Source organism: Hemicordylus capensis, chromosome 3, assembly GCF_027244095.1.
Source record: "Hemicordylus capensis ecotype Gifberg chromosome 3, rHemCap1.1.pri, whole genome shotgun sequence".
Lineage (NCBI taxonomy): Eukaryota > Metazoa > Chordata > Lepidosauria > Squamata > Cordylidae > Hemicordylus > Hemicordylus capensis.
The window spans coordinates 5,309,905-5,328,507 of NC_069659.1; the positions used below are offsets into that span (position 1 = coordinate 5,309,905).

Consider the following 18,603-nt stretch of genomic DNA (forward strand, 5'->3'; position numbering starts at 1 on the left):
TTGTTGGTTTTAAACCAGGAATGGAGGCACCCAATTTCCTCTCCTTGCAGTGAGCCTGAGGCTTGTGCTAGTAATGCTAAACCATAAATTACTGTTGCCTTTGAACCCAGCCTTAGTTTCAGTATGGGATGAGGATTCAGAGTTTGGAAGTAAGTGACACATTTTTGTGAAATGTAGACAGCGGGGCGATTCTGACGATCAGCAAAAATCGGGCTAGCCTCTGCTAGCCTGATTTTTGCTGATTGTCAGAACCACCGGGCTCACAACTGAGCCCGGTGGTTCTGGAGTGGCAAAGCCGCTCTGGAACCCCTGCTAAAAAGCAGGTTTGTGGAGCGAGCGCTCCAGCAAACCTGCTCTTTAGGCTCGTGAGTAGCCACAGTGCGGCTTCGCGCCACGCCTACTCACAAGTAGACCCCCGGCCAGGAGGCGAAAAGCCGCCTCCTGGCTCGGGGGTCTCCCCAGTATGCCCTGCGCACTCGCGCAGGGCATACTGGAGCTTGCGGGGACCGCACGGACCCCGCTCCCCCCACCCCCGCCGGCTCCGTCTCGGAGCCAGCCATTGTGTGGGTGGCTGATCCAGAGCTCCCTGCCCGCTCTCCACGCTCACCGCCCTAAACCGGGTCTCACTGATCGTGAGACCAGGTCCACCAAGTTTCAAGGACATACCCTATTTTCTCCACCTCCTTGCCCCATATAGTAAGAGGACTGTCTTTCCCTATGTCAGGCTGCATGCCCTTTTGTTCTGCTAGCAAGGCATATTTGTTTCTGAATTCTATTTTATTCTTCACAGACTCTCCAATGAGCTTCTGTTGGATCCTCAGCAAACTCTTGTCTTCAAAGTGTGGCATAAAGCAGGTATCCTCTAGATCCATAGTTACCATATAACAAACAACCCCCACACCCCTGGTATAACCTTTCCTGGTATATAAAGGTGTTCTCCGTTGCCTTATGCAAACTGGGACTCATACACCCTTTCATCTCATTGTGTCTGTTGTCCAGCTCTTGAAATACCAGGCAAAATTCAAAGTATTTGCAAATCCGTGTATTAGAAAAGAGCTGCTGAACAGCCAGGGTTGTGCTGTGAACCAGGAAGGTCCCTTGTTCAAATCTTACCCTCTACCAACCTACCTAACAGGGCTATTGTATACATGGTTGAGAGAATATATGTAACCAGCTTAACCTGCGCAGAGCATCTGCGCGCTAGTACTCGATTACTCCCCTCACCCCCTGCCACAGCCCCGCTCACCTCAGAGATCTCTCCACCCTCACTTGAGCCGCACTCCTGCTCCTGCTCCTCCATCCGGTTGCTTCCATCCCCCTCACCCCTCTTGGTCACTCCTCCATCCCCCTCATCCCTTTTGACCACAGCTGCAGCATTGCTGGCATCTGTTGGCCAAGCTGCACCCCTCTACCCCCAGAGACCCCCTCACCCGAGCCCTGCTCCTGCTCCTCCCCACAAGAACAGCAGTGGTTGACCAGGCCCTTCCTCACTGCCGCCACCGCCATGGCCAGTCACTCCCCTCAGGTTGCTGACAGGCCCGGACTCATCCCTTGCCTGCCTCCCTCTGCCAATGGCCCAAACAGCAGCAGTGGTTGACTGGGCCCTTCCTTACTGCTGCCGCCATGGCCACTCATTCCCCTCAGGCCGCTGACAGGCTCAGACCCATCCCTCGCCCTTCCTTCTTTCTCTATTCCCCTCCCTTTCTCTTTTCTCCACTCGCTTTCCCCCTCTGTCTGTCTTCCCCTCCCTTCTTTTTTCTTTCTTTCTCTCTCTCTCTGTCCCTGAGTTAACAGATCTTGTTCATCTTGTTTGCTCATCTAATTCACACAACGGCAGCCTCCTTCTCCTGAAGGGGCTCTTTCCTCCCTCACAACCCCTCCCTTAGCATACCTCTGCCCACTGTCCTTTTTAATATAGATTTGATTGATTGATTGATTGATTGATTGTTGAATTTATATACTGCCTTTCATTAAAACAATCCCAAGGTGGTTTACAGCAAAATTTGAAAACAAGATGGTAAGAAAGACACAATTAAAATATTAAGTGAAAAATATTAAACAAATCTGATTAAAAATGTAAAACAAAAGCATAAAAGCAATACGGAGTACAAAGAGCAGCAGCAGAGAATCAAATAAATGCCTGGGCAAAAAGCCAAGATTTTACACTCTTTCTAAAAGCTGTGATGGAGGCAGAGGAGCAAATAGCCACCGGGATTGCATTCCAGAGTCTGGGGGCAGCAACAGAGAAGGCCCTGTCCTGCATGCACGACAACCGAGTCTCCCTCATTGTCGGCACCCGGAGCAGAGCCCCCTCAGATGACCTCATCAAGCGGGCAGCAACCCTTGGGAGCAGGCGGTCCCTCAGGTATCCCGGGCCCAAACCGTGATTCCTCTACAATCAAGAACATCTTCCAACCAGTAACAGTTGCATTCCAACTGACCGTAACCATCACAGGCTCCTTCCTTATCTGCATAGGGAATCCCCACTGCCCAATCACCACAGTGCCACAGGCTCCTCCTCCCTATCTGCATATGGAATTCCCACTGCCCAATCACCATGGTGCTTCTGCTCTCACAGGCTCCTCCCCCCTATCTTCATATGGAATCCCCACTGCCTAATCAGGTGCTTTTGCTCACAAACTCTCGGAAGAGCTGCCACACACAGGATTAACCACGGGGATGCCTTAGAGAATTACATATATAGAAGAAAATATATAGAAGATGTGCTTTGAACACTCTAAAGCCAAGGCCTTTAGTCCATTGGTAGCTACAGAATTAAATCCATTCCTTTTCAGCTGGGCTCTGCTAGTGGAGGTGCAGGTTCTTGGAAGTGGGTTTGAAGTGGACCCCAGCTTGTAAAAAATTGAAGACTGATGCTCTAAAGCGGTGGACGTGCCTGTAAAAGCTAGGTAATTTTGGAGCCTGGACCTAACGGCCTTTGGAGGCTCCCCCCGGCCAGTAAGTTAAGCATCATCCCCCTATTCTTATCCCACATATTTGTTTCCCCACTCCCCCTCTGGCTCTAAAGCTCCCGGCACAAGTCATAATCACACTCAGCCGCCTGGCACAGTGTGGGCCAGTGGCAACCACACCACCTAGAACAGACTAAAGAGGATTTGGGGGACCCCAGGGGATGTGGAGGCCCTGGACTTTGGCCCTGAAGTCTAGGGGTAAGAGCGCCACTGACTAGAGCTGCGATGGAGAAGGCCCTGATTCTTGTGGATTATCAGGACTCAGGCCATTTAGGACTCAAACTCAACACTGCATTCTGTTGGAGCCATCATCCTTTGCCTCAGCATGCCTATTTCAATTCTTGGGGCTTTGCTCTGGTCAGCTATATAGGTGTGGATTTTATTAGGTTTTTAGCTTACCTTCCTTAAGGAAAGTAAGCTTATGAGATCACCCAGCTCTGTGTGTATGTGTCCCCATGTCCCTATCAACTTCACAATGCCTGGACCAATTTGAACCAAATCGTACAGCTGTAGGGACACCTCAACAGTGTAGATTGTGATGATTCATCCACCCCAATTCAAGATAATGATGATGGTTTTCTTGTATACTGCTTCCTCCAAAGACTATAGGTAGTTAACCATAACAATAGCAATGTTTTTTTTAATTTATTAAAGGGCGAAAGCCTGGCAGAAAAGGTAGGTCTTTAAGAAGGGCCTTAAAAAGCCACTAAGGAGGGGGTTGAACAGATCTGGGGTGGAAGGGTGTTCCAAAGAAGAGGGGCGGCCACAGAGAAGGCCCTCCTCCTCCAGGCACCACGCACTACACCAGGGCCTGGGGCACTAATGAGGGCCAACTGAGAAAACCTCACAGGATGGGATACAACTGGCCAAGAGAGGTGATCCCGGAGATATACAGGTGCTGAGCCCATAAGGGTTTTGTAGGTGAGAACCAGCACTTTAGATTGAACCCAGAAGTTAATGCAATCAGTGCAGCGACTGTAAAAGAAGTGTGACACTATCAAATCTACTGCCACCCATGAGGAGGCGGGCCGCTGCATTCTGGACTAGTTGAAGCTTCTGCGTCATTTTCAAAGGCAACCCTAGGTAGAGCACGTTACAGTAGTCCAAACAAGACGTAACAAAGGCATGAGTTACTGTTACCAAGGCCTGCCAGTTGAGAAAAGGCCATAACTGGTGAACCAGCCGAAGCTGGGCAAAGGCACCCCTGGCCACGGCCTCCACCTGTTGTTTAAGCACGAGCCGCGAGTCTAGGAGGACCCCCGGATCGTGAACCGTCTCTCTCAGGGGAAGCGCAACCCCGTCAAGAGATCAACTCACACACGGCAATTGGCCAGATCGCAGACTGAACAAGAACAACTCGGTCTTGGAGGGATTAAGCCTGAGCTTGTTTTGGCCCGTCCAGGTCCTGACAGCCTCTAGACACTGAGCCAGCACATGGACGGCATCACCTATTTGGCCAGGGATGGAGATATAAAGCTGAGTATCATCAGCATATTGATGAAAACTTACCGCAAACCAATGGATGACCAAGCCCAGTGGCTTCATGTAGATGTTAAAGAGAATGGGAGCAAGGACCGAGCCCTGTGGAACCCCACAAGAAAGGGGCCAGGGCACAAAACACTCACTACCAGTCAACACTGACTGGAATCACCCAGTGAGATAGGACCAGAGCCACTGAAGAACAGAGCCCCCAAGGCCCAGCCCACTTAAGCATTCCAGAAGGATAGCATGGTCGATGGTATTGAAAACTGTGGACAGATCAAGGAGAACCAAGAGAGGTGCGCTTCTCACATCAAGGTTACAAAAAAGGTCATCCAACAGGGCGACCAATGCCATTTCAGTGTTGTGCTGCGGCCTGAAACCTGACCGGCAAGGGTCCAGAAAATCAGTTTCTTCCAGGACTCTCATCAACTGAACACAAACCACCTTCTCCAAAATCTTACCAAGAAAAGGAAGATTGGAGATCGGATGATAGTTATCCAGATTTTTAGGGTCGAGAGAAAGCTTCTTCAGGAGAGGGTAGACCACCTTCTCTTTCAAGGCTGATGGAACAAACCCCTCCCAAAGAGAAGAATTAACTGTCTCCCAAAGCCAGGAAAGAACATTCCCACTCGCAGCCCTAACGAGCCAGGAGGGAAAGGGTCCAGGCTAGAGGTCGCTGTGCCCACATTGGTGAGAATCCTGTCCAAGCTGGCAGGTGTGTGAACATTTGAGGCAGAAGTGGCAAACTTGTGGAAATAGTAATTATCAATTAAGATTATAGTGAGAGGAAAGTAGGCAGATTAGTTCTTACTAGAACGTCTTGTCTACCTAATGAGTCCCTGTGTTCTGCTTTCCCTGCAGATGTTGAACGAGTGATAGGATTTGCATCTGTGGATCTCTCCCCTCTCCTCTCTGGCTTCCAATTAGTCTGCGGCTGGTACAATATCGCAGACTTCAGTGGACAGTGCCAAGGGCAGATCAAAGTCGCTGTTTCCCCCCTCGAGAGTATAACTCATCTCAAAGAAGAAAGGCAGGCAAGAAGCCGGACAAAAGCCCCAGGATCATTGGTACGTACATTTCCCTGTTTTTCGGTTGGGTTTCTGGGGGCTGACCTGACAAGATGACGATGAATATTCCATAGGGGATGCTTACGAAGGCAAATGGCCTATCGCTGTCAGAAGCTTCTTAACTCTCATTCCAGGTCTCTCTCACTGACTTGATGTGAGCTTAGTCCTATATATTATGAATATAGTAACTTGTCTGTTTATTGTGTTTCTGCAGTCCAACTGCTAGGGTTCCGTTCTGACAAAACCTCCGAGTTGGTGAGGCATTAAATTCTGTAGGAAACAGGGTTAGGAGAACCATGACTGCAAAAAGATCTAAAAATACAGGGGGGAAATACCCCCCAAAGTGCTTTAAAAATCACAGAAAATCCTGTAATATCGCCAAGGGTCACCAAGAAGAATGAGCAGATAGATCCTCTGGAAATTTTTTGAACCTCCCCCCCCTCAAAAAAAAAAATCACTCAAAGCCATTTTAAGTTGGCTTAAGGGACAGCAAGGTCAGCAAAAGGGTCACCAAGAGAAATGGGCCGATTGAACCTCTGGACCCCCCAGAATTGCTGAACACCCCTCCCCCCATCACTAAAAAACCTCACCAACCATGGATACTCGTGTCGCAGTTGGCAAGACCGGTCACAATTTCCTGTTCACATAGACTCAAAACCATGGTGGCAAAGGATGACTGTACCCTGCTTTTCAGTCTGGGCAGGCTTCTGAAGCAGCTTGCAATTTAAATCACCTTTAAAGGGTGTGGTGTTTAGGCTGGAGGTGTCTGTGGGTGTTCTGCTGCAAATGAGGCTATGCTGATGCTGCAGATGCCGGTCCACAGAAGCAGCCCCTCGTCTGCTCTTCAGAGTCTTCCAGTCTCTTATCCTCAAATTAGACTGAGGGTCCAGCTAGCCCAGAATGGTCTGCTGGGCCCGTGCTTGGATGGTGCTGAAGCTGAACGATCTGCACCTTCAGACTGGTGCCATGCAGAGGTGGCCACTCACCGCATGACTGTCTCTATGCAGTTCTGTGCCCTTCTGGGGTGGGGAAGCCAAGCCCCATACTGCCCCGGCTACGGTTGGGATGGCATCGGAGGTGTGCACACTAGGAGGGGCATTCCTTCCAGGGGTTTTCCAGGGACTCTTTCTTGTTTATATTGCATGGCAATTTTGTTTACAATTTTGTTTACCTTGACCGTCCATGTTCTATTTTTATTTAATGAGATGGAAAGTAAAACAAAAGCTTTCACTGGTCCAGAGTAGTTTTCATTGAGCTGCCCTTCAGGTTGGGGTCGTTGAGCTCTGTCAGCTTGGAACCATGAACTGGCATCAATCTGGTGGAGGATTCTGTTTCATTCACAAGCTTTGGGATTGGCGGGGGCAAGCAGGAGCAGAGCAGAGGCCATTGCTGGACCCCTTTCACCAGAGGGAGCATTTAGGGTGGGGGGTTCAAGCTGGAGGAGCACCTTGGAGTTCTTAGCTGGACAGCCTGTGCAAGCAAGCCAAGCCATAGGCCAAATATTATTATGGGCTGGCTCTCGCAAAGGTTGCAGGGAGAGAGAGGCAGCGCACACGTTCCCGATGCTCAGTCGTCTGGGTGGTAAAAATGTCAGGCAGAGGACTGGGAAGTGATAATGTCCGAGGAGTAGTTGGCTGGCACAGGCAGCTGATACCTTATTTTTATTTTTTTTTTATTTAAAATATTTCTGTGCTGCCCAAAACTTGCATCTCTGGGCAGTTTACAATTAAACATCCAAATATAAGATCACCCATGTCAACTGCCTGCACTGTCCAACTATGATGGACTCCTTTCACACAATCACTTCTGCTCCTCCATCAGGGGCGTAACTCTAATAGGGCAAGGGGAGACAGTTGTCTGGGGGCCCACTGCCTTGGGTCCCCTCCCAGAGGCAAGTCACATGACTGACTCCCCCATCTGCACACCTGCCCGGGTTTCCTTCAGTTGTATTCATCCTCCAAAACTGATGTGGGTGTTGACCTAGAGCTACCAGAACAGCATGTCTTTCTCTAGTATCATTAAATGACTTGAGCTTCAGTGGGGCGGGGGGGGGATTCCAACCTTGCTACGCCCCTGTCCTCCATCCAACATTTCCACTACCCAGACAATCGAGTATCGGGAGTGCATGTGTCTCCTCCTCCCCCTCCTCCCGGCTTTTGTGAGAATCAGACCAATATTTTGCATGTGGCTTCAAGCTGGACTTGGCATCAGGAGCGTCCATGCTTCCTCCTCCCGACTTTCGAAGGCACTTTGACTGTGAGAACCTGCCCAATATTTTGTTCAGGAGATTGGTAAGTCTTATCAATCTTATATGATCTGGCATATAAGCCTAGTCAAAACAGAAGGCAAAGGCCATGAAAGTTTGTCCTCTTTTCTCAGCTGTCCTTGATGGGCCATCCCATCCTTTGGAGCTGGCCGTTTAGCTTGGGATCATCAGGGCAGTTCCAGTTATTTTCTTTTGTTTTTTCTCAGCTCATGCAAGATTTATTGCAGTTTCCTTCTTTGTGTTGCAGTTTCCATCAACAAGCTCTTTTGCGTTCCAGATGAGGGACTTGTATACTGCATTCCCCAGCTTCTCCACAAGAGGCACTGAAGAGCTTTTGAATTCCCCAGTGAAGGAAACTGATGCCACTGATCACAAGAGGTAAGAAATAATGGGAGGCAGATGCTGATGCTGCTACTACTACTACTATTTCTTTGGGCTTTCCAAACCAGTTGATAAGTAGGTAGGATGCGAAATAATTGGATAACTTGTTCCTCATTTGTTCTAAGGGATCCACACATTTTCTGTCAGGAGTATCTTCTACTGTGAAGCTAAACTGCAAAGTTTATCTCTGGAGAACTGGAATACTGACCTGCTCTCATCCTCTAGTGCAGTTGCTGCTGCAAATGTCATATGAATGTGATTTTGCTCATGTCTGCCATCAGTTATGGGGAGCAGGAATTCTGAAACGACTAAGCAGTCAAAGAGGCTGTAGGGAGTAACACGGCTATGCCACAGTTCAGCCAGGCTCCCTAAAGCAGGCCTCTGTCAGTGGACGTCCTTGCATCCAGAAATCATGTGGGCCTCACTTCCCCTTGCCATAGATAACTATGCAGCAGCTGCGCCTGCAACCCCACCTCCGACTAATGCACAGATACCTGATAGAAGTTCCTGTTAATAGGTGATGAGGAAATCCCTCTTGTTCCAGCTTTGTAATTAACAGGACCCGAAATGCAGATGGAGACTTGGATAAGCGGGAAGCCAGCATTGCATCCCCCTGTGGTGGAAGGATGCCACGGGTACCACCATTTCATGGTCCTTGCTGAAACCAGCTTGACAAGCACGGAAATTCTGCCCCTTGGGAGTTTCCAGATTGTACTGGTGCTAGCAAAACTTCTCCTCTTGACTCAGACACCTGATTTTTACCTGCTCTCTGCAGACTGTGCTGTCCAGCCAAAGCTTAAGGGAGTCCTGAAGAATCGAGTGTAAGACACTCTCAAAACTCCTCTGACTCTTTTAAAAATAACTTTGTACAGAGATTGCAGGCCATTTGAACACATCACATAGCATTGTTCTTAGATGCTAACTAACTCCTAACTGAGCAAAGAAGCACCTTTTTAAAGTGGTGATTTTATTTAGCAGAGGGACAGCAATTGCTCCTATTCACCCCTAGCACAGCATCCCTCCAGTGTCTGTTGCTGGTGTCTATTTTATGTTTCTTTTTCAGATTGTGAGTCCTTTGGGGACAGGGAGCTATTTCATTTTATTTATTTTTATGTGAACTGCTTTGGGAACTCTGTTTGAAAAGCGGTATATAAATATTTGTTGTAGTAGTAATAGATATATTACCACACACCAACTCAGTGGCTTATACCACTTTAAACACTGAGAACCACTTATGAATATTTCCCTCCTAATTCCAATCAGTTAACAGTACCAGCTAACCATGGCCACATAGATAGCTTGTTAGACTGGTAGGACCTGTATCCTAGGCACCATACAGCCATTTACTGAGAAACTGGAAATGGGAGAAGAGAAGAATACTGCATAGTTCTTAAAGAGGAGAGGGTAGTGTGGGAAAGGTGTGGAAAGGGTCATCATTTGCAGGACATGGGAAACAGTTGTACCACTCTGTTCAGTATTGAACAGAGCGGTACAACCAGAGAGAAGGTGACTTTGCACTTAATCCTGAGTGGCATCCAGGACCTGGTGCATGAAGTCAGTGTCATGGACCCTTTAGGGAACAGTGGATCATATTCAACATACATGCAGGGAGATAATCACCAAGGAAGTTAAGACAGACACTTTGAATTTCAGAAGAGGAAACTTCTCTAAAATGAGGAGTTCGGTGAAAAGAAAACTGAAAGAGAAAATCAGAAGAGTCACTTTGCTCCAGAATGCATGGAGTTTACTCAAAACCACAATACTAGCAGCCCAGTTAGAATGTATGCCAGAAAGGAGGAAAGGTACCACCAAGACAGGGAGGAGGCCAGCACGGCTAACAGGTAAAGTCAAGGAAGCTATAAACGGGAAGAATACTTCCTTCAGAAACTGGAAATCCTGCCCAAATGAAGAGAACAGAAAGGATCACAAACTCTGGCAAAAGAAATGCAAGGTGACAATAAGGGAGGCAAAAAGAGAGTTTGAGGAACATTTAGCTAAAAGCATCAAGGGGAATAACAAAAACTTCTTTAAATACATCAGAAGCAGAAAACTTGCCAGGGAGGCAGTTGGACCATTAGACAATGAGGGAGTGAAAGGAGGATATGGAGGTTGTAGAGAAGCTAAATGAGTTCTTTGCATCTGTCTTCACAGCAGAGGATACTGAGCATATACCTGTTCCTAAACCAGGTTTCTCAGGACATAGGCTAAAGAACTGAGTCAGGTAGAGGTGACAAGAGATAACGTGCTAAACTGTTTGAAAAAAAATTAAAACTAGCAAATCGCCAGGGCCAGATGGCATCCATCCAAGAATCCTTAAAGAACTCATATGTGAAATTGCCGACCTCCTTGCAAAAATATATAACATCCATACAATCAGGCTCTGTACCGGAGGACTGGAAAGTAGCCAATGTAACACCAATTTTCAAAAACGGATCCAGGGGTGATCTGGGAAATTACAGACCAGTTAGCTTATTGTCTGTTCCAGGCAAATTGATTGAAAGCATTCTCAAGGATAAAATTGTAAAGCACACAGAAGAACAGGCCCTGCTGGGGGAGAACCAGCATGGCTTCTGCAAAATTAAATCTTGCCTCATGAACCTTTTGGAGCTCTTTGAAAGTGTCAACAAGTGTGTGGATAAAGGTGATCCAGTTGACATAGTATATCTGGACCTCCAAAAAGCTTTCTACAAAGTTGCTCATCAAAGACTCTTGAAAAACTAAACTATCGTGGGATAAGGGGACAGATACATGTGTGGATTGCTAACTGGTTGAAAGACAGGAAACAGAGGGTAGGTATAAATGGTGAGTGTTCACAATGGAGGGAAGTAAGAAGTGGGGTCCCCCAGGGTAATGTACTGGGACCGGTGCTTTTTAATGTATTCATAAACGATCTAAAAGTTGGGTAAACAGCAAGGAAGCCAAATTTGCAGATGACACCAAACTATTTAGGGTAGTGAAATCCAAAGCAGATTGTGAGGAGCTCCTAAAGAATCTCTCCAAACTGGGGGAGTGGGTGACAAAATGGCAAATGCGGTTCAGTGTTGGAAAGTGTAAAGTGATGCATATTGGGGCGAAAAACCCCAACTTCACACATATGCTGATGGGAACTGAGTTGTTGGTGACTGACCAGGAGAGGGATCTTTGGGTCATGGTGGACAGCTTGTTGAAATTGTCGACTCAATGTGCAGCAGCTGTGAAAAAGTTGAATTCCATGCTAGGGAAGGGGATTGAAAATAAAACTTCTAATATTATAATGCCCTTATAGAAAACTATGGTGCAGCCACACCTGGAGTACTGCATAGAATTCTGGTCACCATATATTAAGGGCATTGTAGAACTGGGAAAAATGCAGAAGAGGGCAACCCAGATGATCAGGGGCCTAGAGCACCTTTCTTATGAGGCAAGACTACAACACCTGGGGTTTTTTATTTTAGAAAAAAGGTGACTGCTGGGAGAGATGATAGAGGTCTATAAAATCATGCATTGTGTGGAGAAAGTAGAGAGACAGAGAGAAAATTTTCCCTCTCACATAACACTAGAACCAGGGGTCATCACATGAAATTGATTGCCAATAAATTTTATTTATTTATTTATTTAAATTGTCTTATATACAGCCTTTTCCAAAGACTCCAGGTGATGAACAACAAAATACCAATAACAATTAATTAAAATAATAATAATTAAAGGGATTTAGGGCCAACAAACGGAAGTACTTTTTCACACAATGCATAATCCACTTGTGGAATTCTCTGCCACAAGATGTGGTGACAGCCAACAACCTGGATGGCTTTAAGAGGGGTTTGGATACCTTCATGGAGGAGAGGTCTATCAACGGCTGCTAGTCGGAGGGCTACAGGCCACCTCCAGCCTCAGAGGCAGGATGCCTCTGAGTACCAGTTGCGGGGGAGTAACAGCAGGAGGGAGGGCACGCCCTCAGTGCCTGCCTGTGGCTTCCAGCTTCCACTGTGTGAAACCGGATGCTGGACTAGATGGGCCTTAGGCCTGATCCAGCAGGGCCGTTCTTATGTCCTTATTGGTAATAATACCGTGCTGGGTTTTGTCCCGCATTCCAGAAGAATATTTGACAAGCTGGATAGACATCAAAGGGAAACCTATTAGAAGGTGGCAAAAATCCTACAAGGAAAGCTGAAGGAGCAGCATAGGCTCTCCCTAAACCAAATAGCCACACACTATCAGAGTGAACCTCTCTGAAACAAGACAAGATCCTTAATTATTTTGAATACAGAACTAATGGGAGATGAGTTTTCTGAATACAGTCATGTTCAGTACGAGGCTGTAACTTTGTGTATGTGGAATTTGAGTTTCCAAAGATGTGGAGGAAGTCCTCACAGGGCTTTGAGCCAGCGTGAGGGGAGGGAAAGGCACAGGCCTGAGTACATCTAAGCATGGATCTTCCGTAGCAGAGCAGGATTCCTTGGATCCGGGATGCCTCGTCATGAAGAGCATGTGCAGAACATCCGCAGATTCCATGAGTCACTACAGCAAGCGGAAGGGAACATGCACCGAGCGGGAAGGCTGGATTCTCTGTCCCATTTCTCACGCACTTCGCTTCTCGGAGCTCTCAGGTAAAGACTGGAGAAGGGCAACGTGCCACACCTTGCAAAAGGGATGCAGGCAGGAATAGCAACCCAGAACTAAAGTTCGTCAAGTTGCTTCACTCAGATCAGTTTTACCCCTTAACACATTATGACCACCACTTCCTTGATGCGATTCGCATGGGTAAAGAGTGGTTAAGGAATGGGTTATGCTGAAATATTTTAAAAAATAAACTCATTCAGGATGAAGTTGGAACACTTAATCGGTATTAAGATCAACAGAAGAATGTTTGCATTCTCCCGTCAGCACTCAGTAGAACAAAAAATGGGAGGAAATGTGTTTTCACTTGTACTACTGTTACTATTACATGAAGTGAGTTTACTTTCAAAGTGTTCTAGGTTCTGTATTACATGGAGCTTATGCACTCTCTACTCAGAAAATCTATTGTTGGCATTAGGTTGACGTCTCAGAAGTAGTGAAAGAGGTCATGGACTGACGGATGAATTGGATGTTGTGGAGCTGTGTGCACAATTGATGTTATTGGACTAGATTTTCCCTACCTTTTTTCTTTTTAATTCTTTTTCTTTTTTCCTTCTTTTTTGTTTGTTTGTTTGTTTGTTTGTTCCCAGCTGACCCCCATGGCAGCTGCTAATCCTAGATCATAAAACAAATTTAAGATCAATTTAAAAGACTACCAAGACAGTAAGATAAAAACAGAAAGCAAAGTTAATTCCTGACATGGTAGCTCAGCTGAATACTGGCTAGAATAAGCCCTGGGAATAATTCCAAAAAAGCTTTGATGAGGAAATGGGTCTTGAAGAAGGACATTTTGTTATGAAGAGAGTTTGTAATGACTTATCCGTTTCTGCACAGAAGGTTCTAGTGTGATAGAGATCTACTTTGTTTCCTCTTCTCCCCTCCCAGAAAAAACCTGAGTGAGCTGGATGAATTTCAGAGGTACTTCAGCCAAAAGCTGAGCAGGCCTTTCCCTGACTTGAGTGCTCCAAACAGAAATGTGGAAGAACTCAGTGCCAGGCACCAAAGTCTTGCTTGCAGGGCGGGAGATCATGAAGGGCGGCATCTGTTGGAGAAGTCCAACAATTTGGTTTCTCAAGTCGGCATCCTCATCAATGGTGAGACGTGAAATGTGGCCGGGGTGTGTGGTGGGGGTGGCACTCAACTCGTAGACCCATTAATTCAACCTTCCTTGGGGTGGGGGTTTAAGAAGAAAGTAGGAACCTTTTGCATGCAGAAGGTCTCGAGTTCCCTCCTTGGCAGCATCTCCAGATAGGGCTGAGAGAGACTCCTGCCTGCAGCCTTGGAGAAGCCGCTGCCAGTCTGTGTAGACAATACTGAGCTAGATAGACCAATGGCCTGACTTGGTATGCGGCAGCTTCCTATGTTCCTAACTTGACAGATAAAGAAAGGTAGACTGCTCCAAGCATAGAAGCCTTGGAAGAAGAGGGAACAGATAATAATAGTGCACGGTGGAACTCTCCTGGGACAGGAGATGAAAGACTGCAGGGGCAAGATGCACACCTGACCATGGAGGAAGCTTGCACAAGGTCATTTCCAAACCAGAAGGAGAAGTGTGATGAACAGGAAGCATGAGTGAGCTGCACTTCCTGTCTCTGTCTGTCTTTGATTTTATTCCTGTAGTCTTTTCGAGAATCCTCTCTCAAGTTTGCTGTTTCTAACAAAGAGATTAATCCCTGTGTGGGAACAAGTTGCATCTGAAACAACTCTCTTGCTCTTCCCCTTTTTCCTTCCTTTTCTATTACCACAGACAGACACTTATCACACACTGTCTCCAGATCTCTGCTCAAGTATTTGCTTTCCCCCCATGATCTTTTCCTTTTTAATCTTGCTCTCAGATGAACGGATGCTAATTTTCTAACGCACAGAGGAAATTAGGCTTCATCTAAACAGAGAGCGTCCTCACTCTTCATACAAATTATGACATGGCAGAATATTGTTGTGTAGCTTCCTAGGTGACCAGCAGGCTAGAAATAGATGGCAGGTTTGCTTTGTTTCCTTTTTGCGTCAACATATGGTTTGTTTGTTTTTTCCTGAGCTCAGTTTGTGTATCATCATTGTTTTACTTGTGTGCCACTTGCACCAAAATTGTTTCCAAAGCGGCTCATAATACAAAAGAAAATAACAGTGACGCTAGCAATATGTAGCAAAATGGTAATATCAACACTATAGCAATACAATACTATCTATCTATCTGTCTATCTATGTATCTTTCTCTAAGGTGTACCCATTGCTAATCCCATGTGTGGCAGCTCTCACAAGAGTTCACGAGCGAGCTGCCAGCATGGGAGGAGACAAGCGGCACCACCAGTGGACAGGCTTGCGGGCAAGGTGGGAAACAAAATGGCAGTGGGCGGGGGGAGAACACAGCAGCAGGTGGGTGGGGGAAGAAAACAGCGGCAGGCTGGGAAGAAGGTGGCCAGCGGGCAGGAAAGAAAATGGTGGTGGCAGGAGGGCGGGGAAAGAAAACGGCGGTAGGCAGGTGGGGGGAGAACTAGAGGTGCAGATGCTCTGTGCCCAGCCCAGCTAGTATTTATTTAATTAGTTAGTTATGTGCTTCCTTACATTTCTACACTGCCTCATACCAATGTCTCATGGCAGTTTACAAAAAAAGATAAAACCAGAATGAAAACCAAACATTAAAACAGTTAGTTTCATGCTGATAACCTGTCAAAACAATTTAACAAAACAAATGCATAGCAAACTATAACATGAGCATTTCAAAACATTCAGTGTGCTGTAACCGGGAAGTGCGACTTAACAGACCCCTGCTAACTTGGCAAAGAGGCACCTTTTAACGTGGTGATTCTCTTTATTTAGCAGGGGGAGAGTAACTGGCCCTACCCACCCCCAGCACAGCAGCCCTCCAGTGTCTGTTGCTGGTGTCTGTCTTATCTTTCTTTTTAGATTGTGAGCCCTTTGGGGACAGGGAGCCATTTTATTTATGTATCATTTCTCTGTGTAAACCGCCCTGAGCCATTTTTTGAAGGGTGGTATAGAAATCGAATAAATAATAAATAATTAACACTCACTCCCCTGGCCTGGAATAGACCTTCCAGCTGCCACTGAAAGACTGTTGCCTGTATTGCGTCTGTAGGTGTCTCTGTCTGATGGGGACCCCAGAGGTCCATAGCAGCCACTGAGTGCACTTTCAGATAAGTCCAAATTCAGTGAACTGCAAGGCAAAAACGGGGTATTACAAGGGATAGCTTGCATCAAGGAGTAGCTTAAAACAGTAGATTTGAATCGGGGGTTGCTGAGAAGCCCTGTATGCTATTGTGAGTTCTCACCTTTCAGATACACGCGATCAAGTCCTCCCCACTTCATTGTCTTGCACTGTTTCCCTCATGCAGCTATGCGACATTACTGGTTCCCCTGTGATGCCAAAGCCCTTCCTTAAGCTGCCCCCCCCCCAGTAGAGAGCAAAAAGTATATCATGTTAATTTGCTCTTCTGCTTACACTGCCACCACACAGGTTCACCAAATGCTGCCTTGGCGAGGCCTAGGCATGTAGGTGTTGGTCCAAAAGAGACCTTATACTTTCTGTATAATAACAATACTAAAGTTTTTATTGAAAAGTGTGTTTCAAAGGCTTCAGAATGCTGGAGCTTAACTTGGTTACAGATATAACCTTTGAACTTGGTATTTGCCAACTTGACAGTCCACTATGCTTGCTTAAAATTTTATTAAAATTTTCTTATAGCTGTTACGTTCAGTTGATGTTACTATGTGTCTGTCTCACAGCTCCAGCCTTCTCTGTCACCCTCTTTCCCTCTTGTCCTCCACCAAGAATGGGAATTCTGCCATGTAGCTGAGGATGATGGGAGTTGTAGTCCAACAACATAGGGGAATCCCTGGCTTAGTGACACCCAAACATTGACAAAATAATTTGTATGAATGCTGAAATCTCAGTGCTTTTTTGGTAATGTATCAAAACTGTTTTCCTTCGTCAGACTTGCAGAACAATATAATGAAAAATGCAGTACAATCTTCAGTTGTTCATGAAGCTGGCAGTGGATGTTTGAGTGCCAATGTTGCCCTTCACTCTGTTCTGGACCAAAAAGACGCCATTGCCGGGACAGAAACTTCCAAAGACTACCCAGGGAACGGGCCCTCCACTAGCTGTGCAAGCGAAGAGCCGTTATACCCTCTTGGAAAGACTCCCTCTGGAAGAGGCATGCTCTATGAATTCCTCCATCAAGGCAGCTCTCAGAATAGTTCTCTCTTAGCTGCACAATATCACCAGGGAGAGGAAAATGCCACTCAGTCCCACAGTGAGGAGGAGTATGAGGAGGATGTCATCGAACCAAGAACGCTGAATGAAATCACTACCATGACAGACAAAACCAGTCCCTGGTCCAGCCTTCTCTCTGAACCAGAGCAGCATCCTGACCGGGAAGCGGCAACCACGAGGAATGGTGAACAACTTGCAGGGGATTCTGAACATTTAGTGAAAGAGGAGAGCGTCGGGAGCAGCTCCTTGTCCTGCGTAACCCCGGAGGACCCTCGGAGCTTGCCCAACACTGCTAGATCCAGTAACAGTCCCTGGAGAGAAGGCGGGAGTGACAAAGATGCGGGAAGACAGCTCCTTGAAGGTGGTACCGAAGAACTATTTCAACCAACGCCTGATTCAGCTATCCATCAAGTGAATGGCAGACCCACAGAAGAACAAAGGACAGATCAAAAAAGAGCACCAGAAAGCCAGGAAAAAGGTAGTGGGGAACCGCTGACTTTATCAGGTGGCGGAGACTTTGTCGTGGCCAGAACCACTGCTCCAGAGACAGAAGAGCAAAGTGAGGGTTTGCATGATCAGGAAGGAATTAATCTGAATGAAGAGGGACACCAGCATGGTTCCAGTTTATCGGAAAGTCCACATCACATTGGAAGCTGCTCTGATGAAAGTCACGAAGACCCACCAGGAAAATCTCTGAAGCCCATGGTGGCGCTGTATCCTTTTTCATAGTCAGCCAAGTAAAAAGGGCAGCAACCCTTGCACTCTAATTGTTGCTGCTATTGTTATTACTATTATTTATTAATAATAATTTCAATGATAAACCACCCATCCCAGAATGGCTCAGGGCGGTTAACATACCCAAAAAAAATTAAAATAATGTAACATTTAAATTTTTTTAACATAAACATAAAATAAAAACATTTAAAATTAACATTAAATTCATTTTAAAAAACCAATTAAATATTAAAGGCCAGGCTGAGAAGATTGGCCTTTAAGGCTTTCTTGAAGGCCTCCAAAGACAGTAAGACTCTTATAGCCATGCGGAGCACATTCCACAACCTAGGGGTGACAACTGAGAGAGCATGATCCCAGGTTGCCACCGGATGAACTGGTGGCACTCGAAGATGGACCTCTCCTGATGATCATACTGAATGCTGGGATCTTGCAGGGAAAGGCTACTGGATTTGAGGACATCTTGGCACACCCATCTGGGTGTCCACGTCTACTGGTGTATTATTATCTTCTCCCATTATCCTATTATATTGATTAGTGTTCTTTTTTCGCATTTCTCTCGGTATCTTGGCTACTCTGAACTGGGTTCAACATCTCCTTCCCAGGCTCTTAAAGTGTTGCATAATTTTTATAGCCCTGCCTACTGGAGCACGTAGTCACCTTAAGTGGTGCAGCGGGGAAATGCTTGACTAACAAGCAGAAGGTTGCCAGTTTGAATCCTCGCTGGTACTATATTGGGCAGCAGTGATATAAGAAGATGCTGAAAGGCATCATCTCATACTGTGCGGGAGGAGGCAATGGTCAACCCCTCCTGTATTCTACCAAAGAAAACCACAGGGCTCTGTGGGTGCCAGGAGTCAAAATCAACTTGATGGC

General features: G+C 46.4%; 1 protein-coding gene across 9 annotated transcripts in view; it reads left to right on the plus strand.

Moving 5' to 3' along the window:
- C2CD3 (C2 domain containing 3 centriole elongation regulator) overlaps positions 1–18,603 on the plus strand; it is a 97,744-nt gene that overhangs the window by 61,380 nt on the left and 17,761 nt on the right. For 3 of the 9 annotated variants that reach the window (XM_053306101.1, XM_053306100.1, XM_053306096.1), the window contains exons 26-31: positions 791–855; positions 5,316–5,521; positions 8,035–8,165; positions 12,590–12,754; positions 13,650–13,858; positions 16,715–17,708. In XM_053306101.1, coding sequence (XP_053162076.1) covers positions 791–855; positions 5,316–5,521; positions 8,035–8,165; positions 12,590–12,754; positions 13,650–13,858; positions 16,715–17,708 — 1,770 coding nt within the window. Of the gene's footprint in view, positions 1–790; positions 856–5,315; positions 5,522–8,034; positions 8,166–12,589; positions 12,755–13,649; positions 13,859–14,142; positions 14,361–16,714; positions 17,709–18,603 lie in introns of those variants that run through there. The other 6 variants (XM_053306104.1, XM_053306097.1, XM_053306098.1 and 3 more) reach the window with 6 other exon arrangements.